This window comes from Geotrypetes seraphini, chromosome 11 (genome assembly GCF_902459505.1).
Source record: "Geotrypetes seraphini chromosome 11, aGeoSer1.1, whole genome shotgun sequence".
Taxonomy (NCBI): Eukaryota; Metazoa; Chordata; class Amphibia; order Gymnophiona; family Dermophiidae; genus Geotrypetes; species Geotrypetes seraphini.
The window spans coordinates 80,877,899-80,897,825 of NC_047094.1; the positions used below are offsets into that span (position 1 = coordinate 80,877,899).

General features: G+C 43.4%; 1 protein-coding gene across 1 annotated transcript in view; it reads left to right on the forward strand.

The window, feature by feature from the left end:
- The window catches only part of LOC117368858 (sialoadhesin-like), a 31,885-nt gene extending 14,927 nt beyond the window's left edge, over positions 1 to 16,958 (forward strand). The window contains exons 2-8 of the mRNA XM_033962602.1: positions 2,583 to 2,647; positions 2,729 to 3,067; positions 10,390 to 10,647; positions 11,138 to 11,410; positions 11,708 to 11,813; positions 14,237 to 14,309; positions 16,740 to 16,958. Coding sequence (XP_033818493.1) covers positions 2,608 to 2,647; positions 2,729 to 3,067; positions 10,390 to 10,647; positions 11,138 to 11,410; positions 11,708 to 11,813; positions 14,237 to 14,309; positions 16,740 to 16,958 — 1,308 coding nt within the window. The 5' untranslated portion in view covers positions 2,583 to 2,607. The remainder of the gene's footprint in view (positions 1 to 2,582; positions 2,648 to 2,728; positions 3,068 to 10,389; positions 10,648 to 11,137; positions 11,411 to 11,707; positions 11,814 to 14,236; positions 14,310 to 16,739) is intronic.
- Positions 16,959 to 19,927: the final 2,969 nt, after the last annotated feature.

Below are 19,927 nucleotides of genomic sequence, written 5' to 3' on the forward strand. Positions count from 1 at the left end.
CAGGTCGGTATAGTAGGTTTGGGGGGAATTTTGGACCACAAATTACATTATAAGAGGGTTATGATGAGATGTATATATGGCACCCTTTATGTGAAATTCACAGCAGTGCTCTATTGGGGTGTCTATGTGGCCAGTCCATTACAATGCTGGCCCCTCCACATCCAAATGGTCTAGATTTGGACTTTTCTACCTTGGACCTTTTTTGGGTTGAAATGGCAAATAAAGTTAGACATCCTGACGTTTTGGCGGTCAAGACATACAAGTAGGGGATTTTTTAAAAAAAATTATTTGGATGTCCCATTTGAAAACGGTCATTTTTCTGCCTCCAACTTAAACATCCTATAGAAAAAGTCTCTCAGAGTCTTCTAGACCTTCCTTTCTTAATGTTTCCTATATAACTCAATCTTGGGTGAATGTTCCTTTCCTTTTTCTCCGATATTGTATCTAATATGTAAGCCTCTATGTTCTGCCAATTAGCTAAGGCAGTATATCAATTTAAATAAATAAATAAGAGTGCATCCTTTCCAGTGATACTCTCTCAACCCCAGAGGAGTATGCCATCTCACCCAATCCCCCCAAGAACATCATCCCCACTCTTAAAGGCACCACCCCCATGGAAGAGCATCCACGATACCCCCTTAATAGAGATCATAGCCATCATTTTGAACATGGAGCCAGTATGGGCAAGAGAGACTGGGAATTGCTTTTTCCTGCCCTACTCGAGCTCAGCAAAGAAGCCTTCAAGTTTACCCTGGGATATACAGGAGATGAAGAAGTCTTTGGGAGGGGGATGTTCTGGGCGAGTTTGTTTGGGAGTCATTAGGAAAAGAGATTATCATGGGGGAGTCTCTTCTGGAGGGGGCATGTTTTGGGGGGCTTGGGGGAAGGCAGAAAAAACTAACTAACTAATATTCAGCTCTCTTACCAGTCAGCCTTTTTATTGTCCTAACTTTACCTGGTTAGCTAACCAAGTAATGGGTTGCATTTTGCCATTACCTGATTCACTGCTTATTCCACCTCTGGACCCACTACCAGGGGTGGGCTACTCCGGTCCTCGAGGGCCAGAATCCAGTCGGGTTTTTAGGATTTCCCCAATGAATATGCATGAGATCTATTTGCATGCACTGCTTTCAATGCATCTTCATTGGGGGAAATCCTGAAAACCCGACTGGATTCCGGCCCTCAAGGACCGGAGTTGCCCACCCCTGACCTAGACTAGTGAATCGCAAACTGTGTGCCGTATCAAGATTGCAGGTGTGCCACGAGTTCCAGCGCTAGCTGACTACCTACAGAATAGACCTCTCACAGAGCGAGGCATGTCCTGTGGACAGTCAGCTGGCACTAGTGCCTCTCCTCCTTTCCACGCCTCTCCAAGTGAGCACTCTCCCACTGGCGGCTCAGGGCTTTCACCCATGTGCAGATATCAGCGTGATGATGTCATGCATGCATGTGGCATCATCATGTCAATGTCTGTGAACTTCCAGGTGCCCTCCAGCCACAGCCCGCTGTTTAGCGAGCTGCGGCTCCACATAGTTTGCGAGACACTGACCTAGACCAGGGTTAGGCAATTCTGGTCCTCGAGAGCCGGAGCCAGGTCAGGTTTTCAGGATATCCACAATGAATATGTATGAGATGGATTTGCATGCACTGCCTCCTTGAGATGCAAATCTATCTCATGCAGTGGATATCCTGAAAATCTGACCTGGCTCCAACTCTCGAGGACCGGAATTGTCTACCCCTGACCTAGACAGTACCACAGCAGTCAGAGGGGATAATCAGCAGCACTATCCGGGAAAGCACCACTGAATATCCCTAGACAGGTTGCTGTCCACTTTGTAACCTCTCCTACCCAGTTAAATAGCTCTGATTATTTACCCAAATATTATTTTGTGGTAAAGGATTTATATCTTTTGAGGGCAATTTTATTAAGTCACTTTTGCACGTGTGTGACTACATAATGCATGCAAATAGCTTCTTATAAAACACCAACTAACATAAAAGTACATACTTTGACACAAGGAGGCATGCTCTGCTAGTAGACATTGCTGGGCAGAGTTTGGGTGGATTATTGCCTAGTGCAAGTGGTCCCCAACCCTGTCCTGGAGGACCACTAGCCAGTCGGATTTTCGGGATAGCCCTAATGAATATGCATGGGGCAGATCTGCATTCCTATCATCTTCATTACATGCAAATCTCTTTCATGCATATTCATAAGGGCTATCCTGAAAACCTGTCTGGTTGGTGGTCCTCCAGGACTGGGTTGGGAACCACTGGCCTAGTGAAAACTGTTAGCTATTGGAAGTAGATTGGACTAATGCAGTGTTTTTCAACTCGGTCCTGGAGTACAGCCAGTCAGATTTTCAGGATAGCCACAATAAATATGCATAAACTTGATTTGCATACACTGCCTCCATTATAAGCAATTTTTTTTCCATGCATATTCATTGTGGATATCCTGAAAACCTGACTGGCAAAGGAATACTCCAGGACCAAGTTGAGAAACACTGGACTAATGAACCTGTGCTGGGCTCACATTCTGATCAGCTCTGTGTTATCCTAACAGTATCCTTTTCTGCTTTCAGATCACCATCTTTCCCTGGAATAGACATGACTTCCCTCCTGTTGATGGCTCTACTTATCATGAAGGGTATACCTCCTTGTTTATAGCAATAAAATTAATAGGACAAAGGAAATATGATTTTCATGATCTTTGTGTTTACTGTTACAGGTGTTCTTGGTCAGACTGTCTATGTGCGGTACAATGAATATTATCCAACTGTTCAGGAGGCTTCATACATAGCAATTCATTGTTTATACCAATATCCAAAGAGTTTTCAAATTAGAAAAACAATATGGTACAAAGACAATAATATTATAGTGTATCACACGGATGAAGAGATGATACATCCTTCCTATAAAGGACGAACCTGGTATTTTGGGGACAAAAACAGTATCTGCACCTTGCTGATAACTAATCTCCAGGTGGAAGATAGTGGTACTTACATATTCAGATTTGAGATGGATGAGGCCTATTACGCAGGACCAGTACTGCAACTTAAAGTCACTGGTAAGTAAGGAGGTGCGGAAATTAAAGGGACTGAGATGACTCCATATCCTAAGGACATTTTGAACCAATTCTAGTTTTATACCTAACACATCGGTCAATTCATGATTTCCACTTTTACCAAAGAAATGAGTACCATACATGCCATAGACAAACCAGGACTGGATAACTGTCTTTTGAGAGCTATCTGGTCATCCCTAAATTTGGGGTTCCCACTGCTGTCCCTGTGAACCCATACTCAGTTGGGTTTTCAGGATATTCATAATATAGGGCCAGCACAGGACTGCATGGAGAAGGAGCACCACCCCAGCCACAGGAAACTAGCTAGATGCGCCAATGACCTGGTGTGCATGCAGCTTGCTGTCCACTCATCCATTTCCCAGCACTCCTCACCCCATGGCAACCCCATACTTCTACCCTCATCCCCCTATGGCTGCATCTCTTCTGTTACCAGCTCTTTTCCCTTCCAGCCTTCTCTGATTCCCAGCAGGCACTGAACCATAGTAAAACCCCCATAGGTGTAACTTCCCATTCATGATCTTATGAATGTGATATTCCACCCACAAAGCTTCAACATGTGTATGGTGCCTTTCCAGACATCAGGGAATATAGGCATCAGGGTGGACATGATGGCTTCCTGCTTGTTGCTGCTGTTTGTCAGGAGCCAAGCTGAAGCTGAAAGAGAAAGCAGGAGAGGGTTGGAGAGGAAGGAAGAGGCAGATAGAGTTGAGATATGTCACAACATGTACAGACGCTTTTATTTATTTATTTATTTAATTTTCTAGACCATTCTCCCAAGGGAGCTCAGAATGGTTTTACATTAATTTATTCAGGTACTCAAGCATTTTTCCCTGTCTGTCCTGGCAGGCTCACAATCTATCTAATGTACCTGGGGCAATGGGTGGATTAAGTGACTTGCCCAAGGTCACAAGGAACAGCATGGGTTTGAACCCACAAACTCAGGATGCTGAGGCTGTAGCTTTAACTATTGTGCCACACACTCCCCTACTTACTACTTTCTTTCATACTCAGGTAGATAAATTATTGAATATCCCTCATATAATTTGGATTCCTCTATCCCACATGCATCACTTTGCACTTGCTCACAATAAACGTCATCTGTCATTGGAGTGTTCGGTCTCCCAGTCTTGTAAGACTGTCTCTTGCAGTTTTTCCACAATTCTCTTGTGAGTTAGCAACTATAAGTAACTTTGTACCATCAACAAATTTACCTCCCTTGTGGTTTGTTTGGTTTTTTTTGTTCAATACGTTTTTATTGAATTTTTTCAATAATAGTACAAGTAAATAATAGTTAACAACAATAACAACAATGTCTTGCAGGTGTGCAGTAATAATGATAAATCATAGGCAGGATATAGATAGCAGAGTACATAGTACAGATATCAGAGCAAAAATACATTAACAAGTATTATCATTCTAATATCCGATCCCAGATAGAAGAAAAAGTAAGTAAAGTGTTCATTTTTTCAGCCGCAACTTTCTCATATCTAGCGTAGAGGCATATGGTATTCCACCATTCATTAGAGTGCAAAGATGTAAAATCTTTCCAGTGCATTAGTATTATTTTTAGTGCAATAAAGACATTTAAGAAGACGGGCTTCACCTTTGTCTAATGATATAGTAGAAACAGTTCCAAACAATACTGTTGAGTAGGATAAAGTATCTGTAATAGGTAATAATTTACATATTTTGGACCATACCTCTGACCAAAATGGTTTAAGTAAGGAACAATTGTAAAATATGTGGTCAAATGTTCCCATTTCTAATTTACAAGACCAACAAAGATTAGATCCAGAGTTTGGAAGTTTTGATAATTTATAAGGAGTCCAGTATGCTTTATGGTATATGAATAGTACCATTTGTTTGATTGCAGCTGATTTTAGAGTGTTAAATGAAGAGAGCCACCGTAATTTCCATTCCTGTGAGAAGAGAATGGTATGGGTATCATTTGCCCATATATCATTTAGATTTGAGGGTGGAGGAAATTTGAGAAACTTTAAAAGTTTGTACCATGCTAACGCTTCCCCTCTTTTCATGTGAAATAATAAGGAGTATTGCAGTAGTGATGGAATGTTTTTAGATGGTGAGGTACGTTTCATAAATGTTGAGATGCAATGATGCAGTTGGAACCAACGATAAGCCTGAGTATTTGGGATATTATATTTTGAAGATAATGTTGCAAAGTCCATCAATTGATCATCAATCAACAGTTGATTAATAGTCCAAATGCCTTCTTTAATCCACAATTTCCATTCTATATATTGGCCTTGTATTTTTAGTTGAGGGTTATTCCAAATAGGAGTAGCTGTAGTTGAGTACCAAGAAGATTGAATGTGAGAATCTATTTCAGTTAGTGCTTCTTTAGTAGAGCGAATTATGGGATTCAGATTATGTATAGTATTGGTAGAGAAAAGGGGAGAAAATCTCAAATAAGACTCCCCATGTATTTTATGTTCAAGTTTTAACCAAGTGGGTATATCCTGAGAATGTGAAGCTTGTAGCCATTGAGAACCCTGTCGAGATAGGAATGCTATATGATAATCATAGGTGCTAGGAAAATTGACTCCCCCATTATCTTTGGAGCATTTGAGCTTTTTCAGTGAAATACGAGGAACTTTGTTATTCCATATAAATTTAGATAGCATGGTATCTATCCTGTGGTATGTTTTAGATGATAATAGAAAGGGAATCATGGAAAGAATATAAGTAATCTTGGGAGCCAAAGTCATCTTTATGGAGTCAAGGCGGCCCCACCAGGACAATTTCAACAGATACCATTGTGCCGAGAGAGATTTAATGATACTCAGAATGCGTTCTGTATTTAGGTCTCTAATTTCTTCATAAGAGTTACTAAATATTATTCCTAAATATTTTAGTTGATTTGGTGAATATTTCTGGTTGTATTTCGCAATAATATCACTGCATGGGGACCCATTGAGAGGCATGATTTCTGTCTTATTAGAATTGAGTTTATAACCAGAGACTTGGGCATAATCTTTAATTGTATCCAATATGGGAGATATAGAATCTAGAGTTAAATATATCAGGACATCATCAGCATATGCCAATACTTTTATTGACAAGTCATCTAGTTGTAATCCTTTGATTGCAGTGTTAGATCGAATAGCAATTAACAAGGGCTCCAAGGAGATAATGAACAGTAAAGGTGATAACGGGCAACCTTGTTTGGTGCCTCTCGCTGGCCTGAAGGAATCTGATAATGCTCCATTTATTCGTAATTTGGTGGAAGGGTTGGAGTACAATACGTAGATCATTGTTATAAAATGTTCAGGGAAGTTAAACCATCTCATAACTCACCAGTTTTGGGGAAAAAAATGGGGTCCTAACCTTGATTAGAAACCATTCTGATATAAAAATCCTCTCTACTGTTTCTGACAATTGTGGCAGATGGGTTAAAACCATCTTGACTATTAATAATACGACGTTGTCTATCTTCAATATATATGCACCTAATATAGACGACCCAACGTTCTTTGCTACTCTAGCTCATTAGATAACATCGCTTGGCAATATCCCATGCATCATCAGTGGAGACTTTAACTTACCTATAGATCCGACAAACGATAGGAAATCTTCAGTCTCATACAAAAAAACAAAATCTGTACAAAACTTATTGTTTCAATTGAAACTAACAGATCCTTGGAGACTGATGCATCCTGAGGATAAAGAATACACCTATTATTCTCCACCACACTCGTCTTATTCAAGAATTGATTACTTCCTAACTAGCTATGCCTTAGCTGCTAATCTTGATAAGACAAAAATTCACCCTATATCAGTCTCTGATCATGCCTCAATACTGATTACCTTCAATGCCAACTTAAGAGGGTGGTTTGAAAAGTTTGGTAAAAAATGAAGTTAAACAAATATTTTATTTTTTAAGGAAGTTATATTCCTCAACATAGTCTCCATTGAGGCCTATAGATTTAGTTCAGCGAGTTTCCAGTTTTTCCATCCTGTCGGAAAAATACGGTTTTGTCAAATTTTTAAAAACATATGTTTAACTTCATTTTTTTACCAAACTTTTCAAACCACCCTCATATATTATTATTCTATAACTAGTTTTTTAGCCCGTTACATTAACGGGTGCTAGAATTACCTCCCCCCCTGTCCAGCAGCACCCCTTACCTGATCTCCCTGTCTAGTAGTACCCTTTCTCCATGCCGGGACAGACTCGAAAGAGGAGCTTCGCCCCCTTCCAGCAGTTTTGCTGAAGATTTTGATGTAGGCACGTGGTGGTCTGTTGGTGGGCCGGGCTGCTGTGTTCTAGGCCGAGGAACCTTTCCTACGGGGACAGCGGATGCCTTGTCTCTGGCCAGTGAGCTCATCATGCACATCTTCTCCCAGACTGGCTGCGGGTCTCAGCCACCTGCTCGCGCCGGCGCGAGTGCCTCTTCTACCCAGCGTGAGCGCCTCTTCCACCCGATGTTCTGGCGCCAGCTGGGGCTCAACATGTGCGTGTCGTCTGCACCTCGATTTCCTCACATGAAAGGGCGAGCCTGCGGGTCGAGTTCGCCACCGGGAACTACCTAAGTGCGAGGCGGCGGCTGCGGTGACAGGAGGCAACGCGGAGCCTTAGACGGATGCTGGTAGCCCCTCCTTACGCTGGCTGGATGACCTGCGCGCTTCCCCGGTGCAGGTGCTGTGTGTGCTGAGCAGTCCGTGAAGTTTAAGGGATCTGGAGCCGGCAAGCCCACACAGCTCCTTGGGGTCTGCGAGAGAGAGATGCGTTGTAAGCGCGCATGCGCACTCCTGCTGGCCACGGAACTACAGATCAGGGATCAGGGAACACGCCAGTAAGAGTGCGCATGCACGCTTAGCATTTTATTATAGTAGATGGAATCTTGGCACCCAGAAGCAATGTTCCTTCTAAGCTGCACAGCTGTGAACCTTTTAGCAGGAGGTCATGCAGCCATTCAGCCCCACAATGCAGTCGGTGAAGTCAGGACCAGCACCCTTCTGATATCACTGGTGCCTCTGCTGCTGCTTTCCTGAAACAGTAGCACTACCAAACTGAAATAAATCTGCTATGGTACCTTCCCATAAATACCCACAGCTACCAGCCCACCCTCTCTGACGTCACTTCTTCCGGGACAAAGCCAACTGCCATGGATATGTATAAGAAGGTCCCGCAGCTGGTTTCTTTCAGTTTGCCACTGCTGTTGCTGCTTCAGAAAAGCAGCAGCGGTGGGGATGCTATGGGGCAAATAGTGGATATGGCATGGGGGAGAGAAGGGGCAGATGCTGGTGAATGTGGGGTGGGTGGGAGAATAGAGCAGACACTAGTGGATGTGGGATGTAGAGAGAGAGGAGGTAGGCACTGGTGTACATGGGCCGGGTGGGAGAATGGAGCCAGATGCTGGTGAAAAAGGGGTAAGGGAGAAAGGGGATAGACACTGGTGGAAGTGGGGTGGGAGGAGAGAGGGGTGGCAGAAGATGGTGGAAATGGTTTGAGGTTGGGGGAGAGAGAGGAGGTAGATTTTGTATAGAAGTAGGAAAACAGATTCTAGGTAGAACAGGAGAGAGGAAGGGCAGATGTTGGGGGTGAGGTACAGAGAGGAGGGAGATGATGGAACAGGGGGAGTGAAAGGGGAGATACTGGATGGAAGGTGAGAGGAAGAGAGGGGCAGATGTATGGAAGGGGAGAGATACAAAGAGGATGGAAATATTGATGGAAGGGGAGATAGGGAAGATGATGGACAAAAAGGGGAGGGGGAATAAGATGTGTAGAAGGAAAACTGAAGCCTGGATGGAAGAGGGGAGAGACAAGAGGGAGATGACAGAAGGGGGAAGTGAAAGAGGAGAGAGAGGGAAGACTGTATGGAAGGGAGAAGAGACAGAGGAGGGAGTTACTGATGGAAGGGGAAAGAGAAGGTGGAGACGCTGGATGGAAAGTGGGAGAAGAGGCAGACACTGTATAGAAGGGGCAGATGCTGGATGGAAGTGGGGAAAGAAATGAGCAGATACTTGGGGGGGGAGAGAGACAGAAATGAAGGAGATAATGATGGAAGGGGAAAGAAAGGGCAGATATAGGGGATAAACTCTATAGAAGGGGAGAGAAAGACTGAGAATAAGGGGAAGTAAAATAAGGAAGCCAGAGTGAGGGAAAGAGATGGAAAGCTGCCGGTAGTCTGTAAAAAAAAGAGGGAACTTGAAGACTAGATAGTAAGAATTAATTAAATCTGGACTTAGAGGTAGAAAAATAAATTGAAGAAAACCGAAAGGAAAAGGAGGAGATAAAAATCCTGGAAAGAAACTTAAGATGGAGGAAAGCAGAAACCAGAGAAGTGAATGGCCAGAAAAGAAACCCCTCCTTTTACAAAACTGTAGCATGGTTTTTAGCATTGGCCACGGTGGTAACAATTCTGATGCTCATAGAATTCTTATGAGCAGATGTAACAAATATAAATAGAATATAGAGTTAAGATGATATTTTTTCATTGAACTAATTTTAATACATTTTTGAGCAGATGTCAGAACAAAACCTCCTTTCTCGGGTCAGGACAGCTTACTGTCTTGACCTGGGGAAGGAGGTATTTGCCTCTGAGAACCAACTGAAAAATGTTTAAACCCTTTCATAAAAAAATACTTTTATTTCCATTTTTTAAATTTATTTGTAATTTATAGGGTTCCTTTTACTAAGTGGCATTAGCGTATTTTATTGCAGGCCAGCGCAACACTTATTGAATTCCTATGAGTGTCAGACCATTTACCTCACCAGCCCGCGGTAAAATGCTCTAACACTGCTTAGTAAAAGCCAGTGTTAATTTGTAATGCAGCATGTATAATACCATCAGGGTAATGTAACATAAAATTTTTGCTCACATCAACTCAGGCCTTTGCTCACCAAAAAAAATTTTGCTTACAGGAACTCGATTCTTAGAGGGAGCATTGCCCAGATATCGTTATAGAATTAGCATTGGACTAGAACGTACACAGGTAAAGCTAGTCTCAGTTAGGACACTGGTCTTTGACCAAAGGGCATCCGCGTGAGCGGACTGCTGGGCACGATAGGCCACTGGTCTGACCCAGCAGCGGCAAATCTTATGTTCTTATGAGTGTTGGAATATCTGCCCACTTAGATTCTCTGAGGACAGAATAATATCTACTGAAAATGAATGTAACTTGCCTTGAGCTACAACTAAATACACAAAACTTGTTTTCCTTTTGCTTTTATTGTGGAAACTGTTTGCATCTCACTTCCTGAGTCACTAATTCTGTGTCATCCAAAGCAGATAATGTATCACTCAGGGAGAATCATGAATCCTTTATTTGCTTTACAGAGATTCCCTGTCAATTATCAATACAATCTCCTGATGTGTTTGAAGAAGGAAAGGAAGTGACAGTGACCTGCTCATTCTGGAAGTCCTCTATTTATTATCCGTATTGGTTTAACGGCAGTGTCATCATTCCAGAGCAAATTCATGTGTCTGATAGAATCAGTACTCTGAGATTAATCCCTTCCAGACAGGATCACAGCAATGTGCTGTTGTGTCGGAAATCTTTATGCCCGGATAAAGAGCTAAAGCTGAACGTATGGTGTGAGTCTGGCATTTTACTCTTTAATTACAGAGCAAATAAGAATATCATTCCAGAACAGGGTCCTAATCTTAGACCCAGTATAGGACCCTGGAACAACCTGTGAGGATCCCAGAAGTGCATAAATTATCTTTCTTGAATTTTATTTTGGAGGGGTAAAGGGAGGGTGTAAAAATGGCTTGCTTATACCTTCTGATTTCCAATAGGAATCTGCTTTGACACCCTCCTCTCAGACAGGGAAGGGTCCTAGACCAGTGGTCCCCCAATCCTGTCCTGGAGGATCACCAGGCCAATCGGGTTTGTAGGCTAGCCCTAATGAATATACATGAGAGCGATTTACATATAATGGAAGTGACAGGCATACAAATCTGCTCCATGCATATTCATTAGAGCTAGCCTGAAAACCCAATTGGCCTGGTGGTCCTCCAGGACAGGGTTGGGGACCACTGTCCTAGACTATCTCCACAAACTTGTGTTTACTCTGCTTCTCAGACAAACCCGGAGAGCCCCAGATCACTATGGATCCAGTAGGCATGTTTCAGGTACAAGAAAGAGCAGCTGTGAACCTGACGTGCAAAGCTCAGTGTAATCCGGCAGCAGACAGCTACCTCTGGTACAGGGATGGAGCTGTGATTGAGAATGCTGGGAGACAGACACTTCATATCCTGAGAGCTTCTCCTGCTAATGCTGGGAATTACAGCTGTAAAGCAAAGAACGTGATTGGTGATTCCAGTCTCTCCCCTCCATTAACACTGAATGTTCTGTGTAAGTAATACACCTGAGTCTAGATTTTCCATAACATTTTTTTAAGATAAGTTGTGTGTTCTGATTCTGTCAAGGCACTTGGATTTAAGAGTCACAAATATCAGCACCTATTAGGGGTGGGCAAACAGGGCAGTTGTCCTGGGTCCCTATGTTACTGGGGCCCCAACCTTGCTTGAAGTTGAAAGAGAGGCAGCCTGCAAGCAAGTTTTGGGGCCCCCTCCATAGTATCTGTTCTGTGCCCCATCATGCCTAGCACCAGCCCTGTTCAGCTCTGGTGTTTTCTCTGGCTTGTTTCAGGCTCTTCCTGTACATCTGCCTTCCTTGTTCTTCCTACTGTTCTTGGAGCTTTGGCTGTACTCCTTGTACTCCTGACCATGGGGATTGGCACTTTCTTTTACACAAGGTACACAAATCAAATTTATTTATTTATTTATGTCTGTATGCTGTATCTCCTTTTAATTATACAACCCCAAAGTAAATTACACTAAAAAATTACCACATGGTACTTTGGCAATACTGTATAATGCAATTACAATCCTGGTTATTAAAACACCCTCACCAACTTTCAAATCCCTATAGCTATACTTATAAACTCTATTCAAAACACAGAGGGATTAAACTTATTAAATATTACAGCCCAAATGATAGCATAACAATACAATCTCATGCTATTCCAAGCAACATAACATAACATTACATTACATTGAAGTCATCTATCCCGCCACCCAGCACTCCAAATCAAGGATCCCTTGTTGTCCAAGTAATAATATCATAACACAACTTATGGCAGCCCAGAAACATATTCCCCTAAGAGAGATCATCTATTCAACCAGGGAACAGCCCTTTTTTGAATTCTCTGGTCTACTACCTGAATAATTTCTTTGGAGATGTAAGATGCTGTGCAATTGCAAGAGGATGCACTTTTACTATTGCCCTCTGATTTTACATTTTAAAATACCTGAGTGGAGTAGAACGGGTACAAGTGGATCGATATTTCACTCCGTCAAAAATTACAAAGACTAGCCACCTCTTCTAAAAAACTACAATAGCAGTTTCTAGTGCATGGGGCCGCGCTGAATGGCCAATGCAGCTCCCGACACTCATTGAGTTCCTATGAGCATCAGGAGCCATGCAAGCCATTCAGCGCAGCTCCCTGCACTAGAAACTGCTATTGCAGTTTCGTAGCAGAGGGGGTGGGGGGGGACACTCGATGAAGTTACAGGAAAATACTTTTAAAACCAATTGGAGGACATTTTTTTCACTCAGAGAATAGTTAAGCTCTGGAACACATTGCCAGAGGATGTGGTAAGAGCGGATAGTGTAGCTGGTTTTAAGAAAGGTTTGGACAAGTTCCTGGAGGAAAAGTCCATAGTTTGTTATTGAGAAAGACACGGGGGAAGCCACTGCTTGCCCTGTATCGGTAGCATGGAATATTGCTTCACCTTGAGTTTTGGCCAGGTACTAGTGACCTGGATTGGCCACGGGCTTCTGGGCTTGATGGACCATTGGTCTGACCCAGTAAGGCTATTCTTATGTTCTTATGTACCATGCTTCTAGTAGACCTGCCGCAAGGATCTCAGAGAAAAGAACCATCCTGCGGAACACTTTAGGACAGGGATCTCAAAGTCCCTCCTTGAGGGCCACAATCCAGTCTAGTTTTCAGGATTGCCCCAATGAATATGCATTGAAAGCAATGGATGCACATAGATCTCATGCATATTCCTTGGGGAAATCCTGAAAACCCGACTGGATTGTGGCCCTCAAGGAGGGACTTTGAGACCCCTGCTTTAGGATATCTTTGTTCAAACATCTGAATACTGTAACCAAACTCCTACTAGAATATTAGGTTCTTCACATTGCCTTCCCCCCTAGATACAGCATCATGCGTGGCAGCAGCACTGGCACCTACACATACATATACCCTCACAGATCCGGCAGCATAAGGGTGACCAACTCTCCCTTATTTCCTGGGAACTCCCTTATTAAAAAGCTAATGAGTTAATTTATTTTTAATCCTTCCGGCTTAGTTCTGCAGCATCAGCAGATAAATACATATAAATTAGGACTAAGAAACATGCAAATTTGTAAATTTTTATTCTATATTGTGACCTGTATATTACATAAAATGTAAATGAATTGTTTTGTTTAATATTATCCATTCCAAGTACATTTGCTGGAGTGATGCCACGCCGCTAAAAATTTGGCATGGCTAAATCTCCCTTAAATTCATGGCCAACAGTTAGTCACCCCAGGCAGCATAGCACTCCCCGCAGTGGTAGCAGTAGCATCAGCACTTCTACCACCGCCACCACACACAGGTCCAGCAGCAGCAGCACCTTCCACCCCCTCCTTATGTTATTCATACTTCTAGAGCCTTAGAGCCCTGCCACTGATCCTCACAGACTTGCTCTGGGGCTCTCCCTTGGCCAAAGTCCTTCCTTCTGATGCAACTTCCTTTTTATTGAAAAGAGGATGTTGCATCAGAAGGAGGGACTCCAGCCAAGGGAAGGCATCAGAACAGGCCTGTGAGGATCAATGGTGGGGCTATGAGGCTGCACAAGGTATGACTAGGGCAGCGGGAGGGGAGGGAGACAGATTCCGGTGCTATATTTATTTTTTTAACCGTTCCTGCTGGCCAGTAAAAAGATTTGCTCCCTCATCCGTAGTAAAAAGAAACAAAAACATTTCTTTTTTACTGCAGGTACCTGCAGGTCCCCATTTCTGTGCCATTCTCTAGTCTCACCTATCCCTTCACTATGTAACTCTTATTTATAAATCTGCTTGATTGTATTTTCTCTGTAACAAAACTTTGTGGTTGCGTTTCAGAAAGAAAAAGAGACAAGAAGCCGTTAGACCTGCAAGCATCAACACCAGTATCTATGATAACGTTGCTACCCTAGTAAGTCACAAAAATGTTCAGTAAATCTGAGCCAGATCCCTTTGGTATGGGATAACTTCTCTGTACTCTTGCGTTCCATGGGAGGGGATCTCAAAACTTGTCCAACTTTTTTATCTTTTAAGGAATAGGTGCGGGGATCCCCAGGTCCCAGCAGACTATTCTCATTTTGGGCTTCCGAGTAGCTCTATTGGAAGGGGCTCCACTGGTACGAGTGCACCATTGACCAGTTTTACTGTTGCTCCTGAAGCAGCCATTACAGACCCCTTTTTATTGTTCTTCTTAGTGCTTTGCAATTCATATAAAAAAGCATTTAGAGACTCATTGAATTTGTCCATCCAGAGGCAGAATAAGGTCTGCAAAAACTTATCAACGGATGCAAATTATGGAGGAAATGAGAAGCATAAACTTATGTAGAACCTATAATTCTACAAAAACGATCCGAATCTAATGTGTAGCCCTTTTCCAAAGACTTGGGGACACACCTGAAAGATGGTATTTATTTTTATTTCAAGGGCTCAGCAATCGGAGTTTTATTTTAAATAGTGTTTGTAGTGTTCAAATGCTATCAATTTTCAGCACCAATATACTGATTGCAAGTGCTGAATATATACACAGTGCGATGACTGCTGGATCTATCCAGATAGCAGCAATACGTAGTCTGGATTATTATCTAGACTTTCTAAAGCAATAGGTGTGTCATTCTGGATAGATGGGAAATATCCTCAAGGGCATATACTAGATGAAATTTACTTAGATTTCAGCAAAGTCTTTAACATGGTTCTTCATAGAAAGCTCTTGAACAAACTTGATGGGCTGAAGTTAGGAACCCAAAGTGGTGAACTGGATTAGAAACTGGTTAACAGACAAATGCCAAAGGGTGGTGGTTAATGGAATTTGCTCAGAGGAGGGAAAGGTGAGTAGTGGATTCCCTCAAGGATCGGTGCTAGGGCTGATCTTGTTCAATATGTTTATGAGCTACATTGCCGAAGGAAAAGTTTGACTTTTTGTGGATGATACCAAGATTTATAACAGAGTAGACACCAAGGAGGGAGTGGAAAACATGAAAAATGATCTGCAAAAGTTAGAGGAATGGTCTAATATCTGGCAACTAAAATTCAATGCAAAGAAATGCAGAGTAATGCATTTGGGGATTAGAAAGCAGAAGGAGCATATGTGCTGGGAGGTGAGAGGCTGATGTGCACAGATGGGGAGAGGGACCTTGGGGTGATAGTGTCTGAAGATCTAAAGGCAAAGAAACAGTGTGATAAGGTGGCGGCTGTTGCCAGAAGGATGCTAGGCTGTATGGAGAGAGGTGTGACCAGTAGAAGAAAGAAGGTGTTGATGCCCCACTTGGAGTATTGTGTTCAATTTTGGAGACCTTATTGGGCAAAAGACATAAAAAGACTTGAAACGGTCCAGAGGAAGGCGACGAAAATAATAGGAGGTGTGCGCCAGAAGATGTATGTAGAGAGTTTGGAAGCCCTGAATATGTATACCCTAGCGGAAAGGAGGGACAGCAGGGATATGATTCAGATGTTCAAATACTTGAAAGGTAATAACGTAGAACAAAATCTATTTCAAAAAGAAAAATGGTAAACCAGAGGGCATAATTTGAGGTTGAAGGGTGGTAGACTCAAGAGTAATGTTAGGAAATTCTTCTTTACGGAGAGGGTGGTTTATGTGTGGAATGCGCTCCCGAGGTAGTGGAGAAGAAAATGGTGAGAGTTCAAACAAGTGTGGGTTGAACACAGAGGATCTCTAATCAGAAATTAATGGACTAATTTAATGAATTAATAAATTGAATGAACTAAGGCCAATACTGGGCAGGCTTGCATGGTCTGTGTCCCATATATGGACATTCAGTTGAGGACCGGCTGGGGAGGACTTTGATGGCTGGGATGGTTAAGATGGGTTGGAATTAACCTTGACCGAAACTCCAGTAGATAGAACCTAAGCACACTACCGGGCAGGGCTCTGGGTTTCTGGCCCAGAAATATCTAAGAGAAAAGACCACAAAGGATACTAAGAGGTATTGATTGCTACTTTTCTCAGAGCTAAAAACAGTTTCTGCTTACACTAAGGCATGGGAAAAATATCAGCACTGGTGTATTAAGGAGAAGGCAAAGCCTTTCTCTACTCCAATATCAGTGGTATTAGCTTTCCTCCAGGCTGGTGTTGACAAGCATCTTACAATGGCATCCCTCAGAGTCCAAGTTGTTTCAGGGCTCGAGAACATAAAGCTTCCTTGGAGTCTCTTCCAGACATAGCCAGATTCAAAAAAGGGGGTGCTGCAGCTCGGGCCCCTGGTAAAATACCTGTTTCCATCTTGGAAGCTTTATGTGGTTTTGCAAGGCCTAAGTCAGGCTCCATATGAGCTCCTGAAGGAAGCATCCTTGATGGATCTAATGCTCAAGACGACTTTTCTCACAGCTATTATCTCAGCTAGAAGAGTCTCACAGCTTCAGGCTCTTTCCTGCAGAGAGCCCTTCCTCAAGATCATGGAGGCCAGAGTTTTTGCTGAAGGTTGTTTCAGCTTTCCTTGTCAATGAAGAGGTCAGATTGACGGTGTTCCAGTCCACAGAATCTAAAAAGAAGGACCAGATTCTGAAAAAATGTAGATGTGAGGAGAGTGCTTCTATGATATCTTGAGATTACTAATGAGTTCAGGCTGTCTGACCATCTTTATGTGTATGACTCAACACAGCACACCTGTGTCCAAGGCCACAATTTCCAGATGGATCCATAAGGTCATTTCATCAGCATATATTGCCGATGGTAAACAGTCACCAGTCTCCATAAAGGTGCATGGCTTCTTTGTGGGTAGAAGCTTGGGCAATCTACCCCAAGGAGATTTTCAGAGCAGCGACTTGATCCACTATACATACATTTTCCAAGTTTTACAGAGTCGATGTAACAGCATGGATGGGCTCCACCTTTGGGTCCTCAATATTATAAGCTGGCACACTGGTTTCTCCTTAGATTTCTGGGACTGCTTTTATATGTTCCGTCTATTCAGAATGACATACCTATTGCACTAGAAAAAGAGATTAGGTTCTTACCTTGCTAATATCTTTTCTAGTAGATAGGTATGTCATTCTGGAGCCCCGCCCTGTCAGTTATCTCATGTGCCTATCTACTGTCTCAATCAGAAAGTTTGAGTCCAAACTGAAATTTGGATATCAGTCAGACCTTAAGGCCCTGATTCTCCAAAAGTGCGTCCCGATTTTAGGCAGCTGTAGGCGTCCTACAGCTGTCTAATCAGCCAATCGGGATGCACGTTTTAAAAAAAAAAAATGCTCCCCAGGCAGGCCTGAAGGCGCCTCCGGGAGCCTAGGGAGACCCACAAGACGCCTAAGCTCACCTAAGGGCCTTAGGCGGGCTTTAGGCGAACCTAGGTGGCCCTACGCGTCTCCCTAGTAGAGGAAGAAACCTTAAAATGTAGGCCAGCAAAATGCTGGTCTACATTGTAAGTAGACGCAGCCGCTATACTTATCGCAGCAAGGGATCTCTCTGCCGCTATAAGTATAGCGGGCCGCGGCCTGTCCGATCGGATGCACCCCCTCCGACACTACCGACGCCCCCCCAACATTACTGATCTCCCTCCCACCCCGACACTACCGATTGATGGCAGGAGGGTGTCCAATACCTCCTGCCCGAAGACGCACATCCCCCGCCCCCCCCGGCGCTAACAACCTCCAAACTAACCTGTTCTTCAGGCCAGACGGTTCTTACCCGTCCAGCCTGTAGGCCCGCCTGGTCGAAATGAGGCAGGCTCGCCCCTTCCTGGCCCATCCCGCCGAAGCCTAAGGCCTGATTGGCCCAGGCTCTAGAAGCCTGGACCAATCAGGCCTTAGGCATAGCGGGTCCGCCCTTCCCCACTTAATCTAAGGTCTGATTGGCCAATCTAGAGCCTGGGCCAATCAGGCCTTAGGCTTCGGCGGGATGGGCCAGGAAGGGGCGAGCCCGCCTCATTTCGACCAGGCGGGCCTACAGGCTGGACGGGTAAGAACCGTCCGGCCTGAAGAACAGGTTAGTTTGGAGGTTTGGGGGTTGTTAGCGCCGGGGGGTGCGGGGGGGTGCGTCTTCGGGCAGGAGGGATTGGACACCCTCCTGCCAGCAATCGGTAGTGTCGGGGTGGGAGGGAGATTGGTAATGTCGGGGGGGCGGTCGGTAGTGTAGGGGGGGGCATCCGATCGGACAGGCCGTGGCCCGCTATACTTATAGCGGCAGAGAGATCCCTTGCCGCGATAAGCGTAGCGGGCCGTGTCTAATCTAACCTGATTCTCTAACCAGCGTCTGTAACATGGACACCGGTTACAGAATCGGGGTTTTAGTGTAGGCCGATTCTGAATAGGATGCCTCTCCCGGGTGTCCTATACAGAATCAGGGCCTAAGTGTCTTGCGGGCCTCGCCATCAATATAGGCGGCCTGCCTGGGGAGCATTTTTTTTAAAAAAAACGTGCATCCCGATTGGCTGATTAGACAGCTGTAGGACGCCTACAGCTGCCTAAAATCGGGACGCACTTTTGGAGAATCAGGGCCTAAGTGTATGAAGAATAATCTGTTGCTAAAATACATTAGGGTAATACTTGAACTCCATCATTTCTATTTGGATTGATTGTTTCGATGTTTCAATTGTTTGATGGCAATGTTTAACATGTGTGTTATAATTTCAGAAAAGAATACCCAAAGGGGATATCACAAAACTCAAAAGCACAAAAAATCCCCAAAGATGCATTATATTACATTACATTACATTAGTGATTTCTATTCCGCCAATACCTTGCGGTTCAAGGCGGATTACATAAGATTTATCAGGAGTTACAAGAATTGTAACTTTACATAAGAATTGTCATAGGAATTACATAGGAGTTATATAAGAATTGTTGGGAACTTGAGGCGATACATGGGTAATTAGAAACATTTTAGATTTGAAAGGAGTAGTGGGTGTGGTGGGTGGAGATTGAGAAGGAACTGGTTGTGTTAAATAGGTTTTATGTATTTTTTGAAGAGCAGGGTTTTAGTTTCTTTTTTGAAGGTTTTGTAGTGTATAGCACTGCAGACTAAACGATACCCTAAAAATAAGGGAAATTCAAATATGAAAATAAATATATAAATATTTGTAAGTGGGGCCTCAGTGCAATAGTGAAAGCTATGGTGCTCTGCAAATATAGTGCTCCTGGCTTCCCTTATTAGAGCGTGGCTCTTTCTCAAGCTGACGCTGTTCACCATCACAGGCCCCACTAGTGCACAAAGAATAATTTCAGTGTATTCAATAAAATGCAAGTGCAATAAATAAATAATAAATAATCGTAAGAGTGCAATGCTATACACGTAACAAAGTTTGGACTTAAAACCAGCAAAAATGAAAAACCTATCTGCAAAAGTTGCCTGGTAGATTCATGTTCAGTGTTCTCAAAGAATCCTCAGTTTCCCACACAAGGCATGTTATTCAGGGAGTTTCCCTGTACCCCTCCTTTGCATATGGGGCTATTGCCTGCTTTGGTACAAACTGAAGGGGACAGCAAAGCCCTCTGGTAATGGAGGAGGGATTTAAAAGCTGGAGTGGATTTCTTCTGCATGGCTCATGAGCATGTGGACATTACCCGTCCATCCAG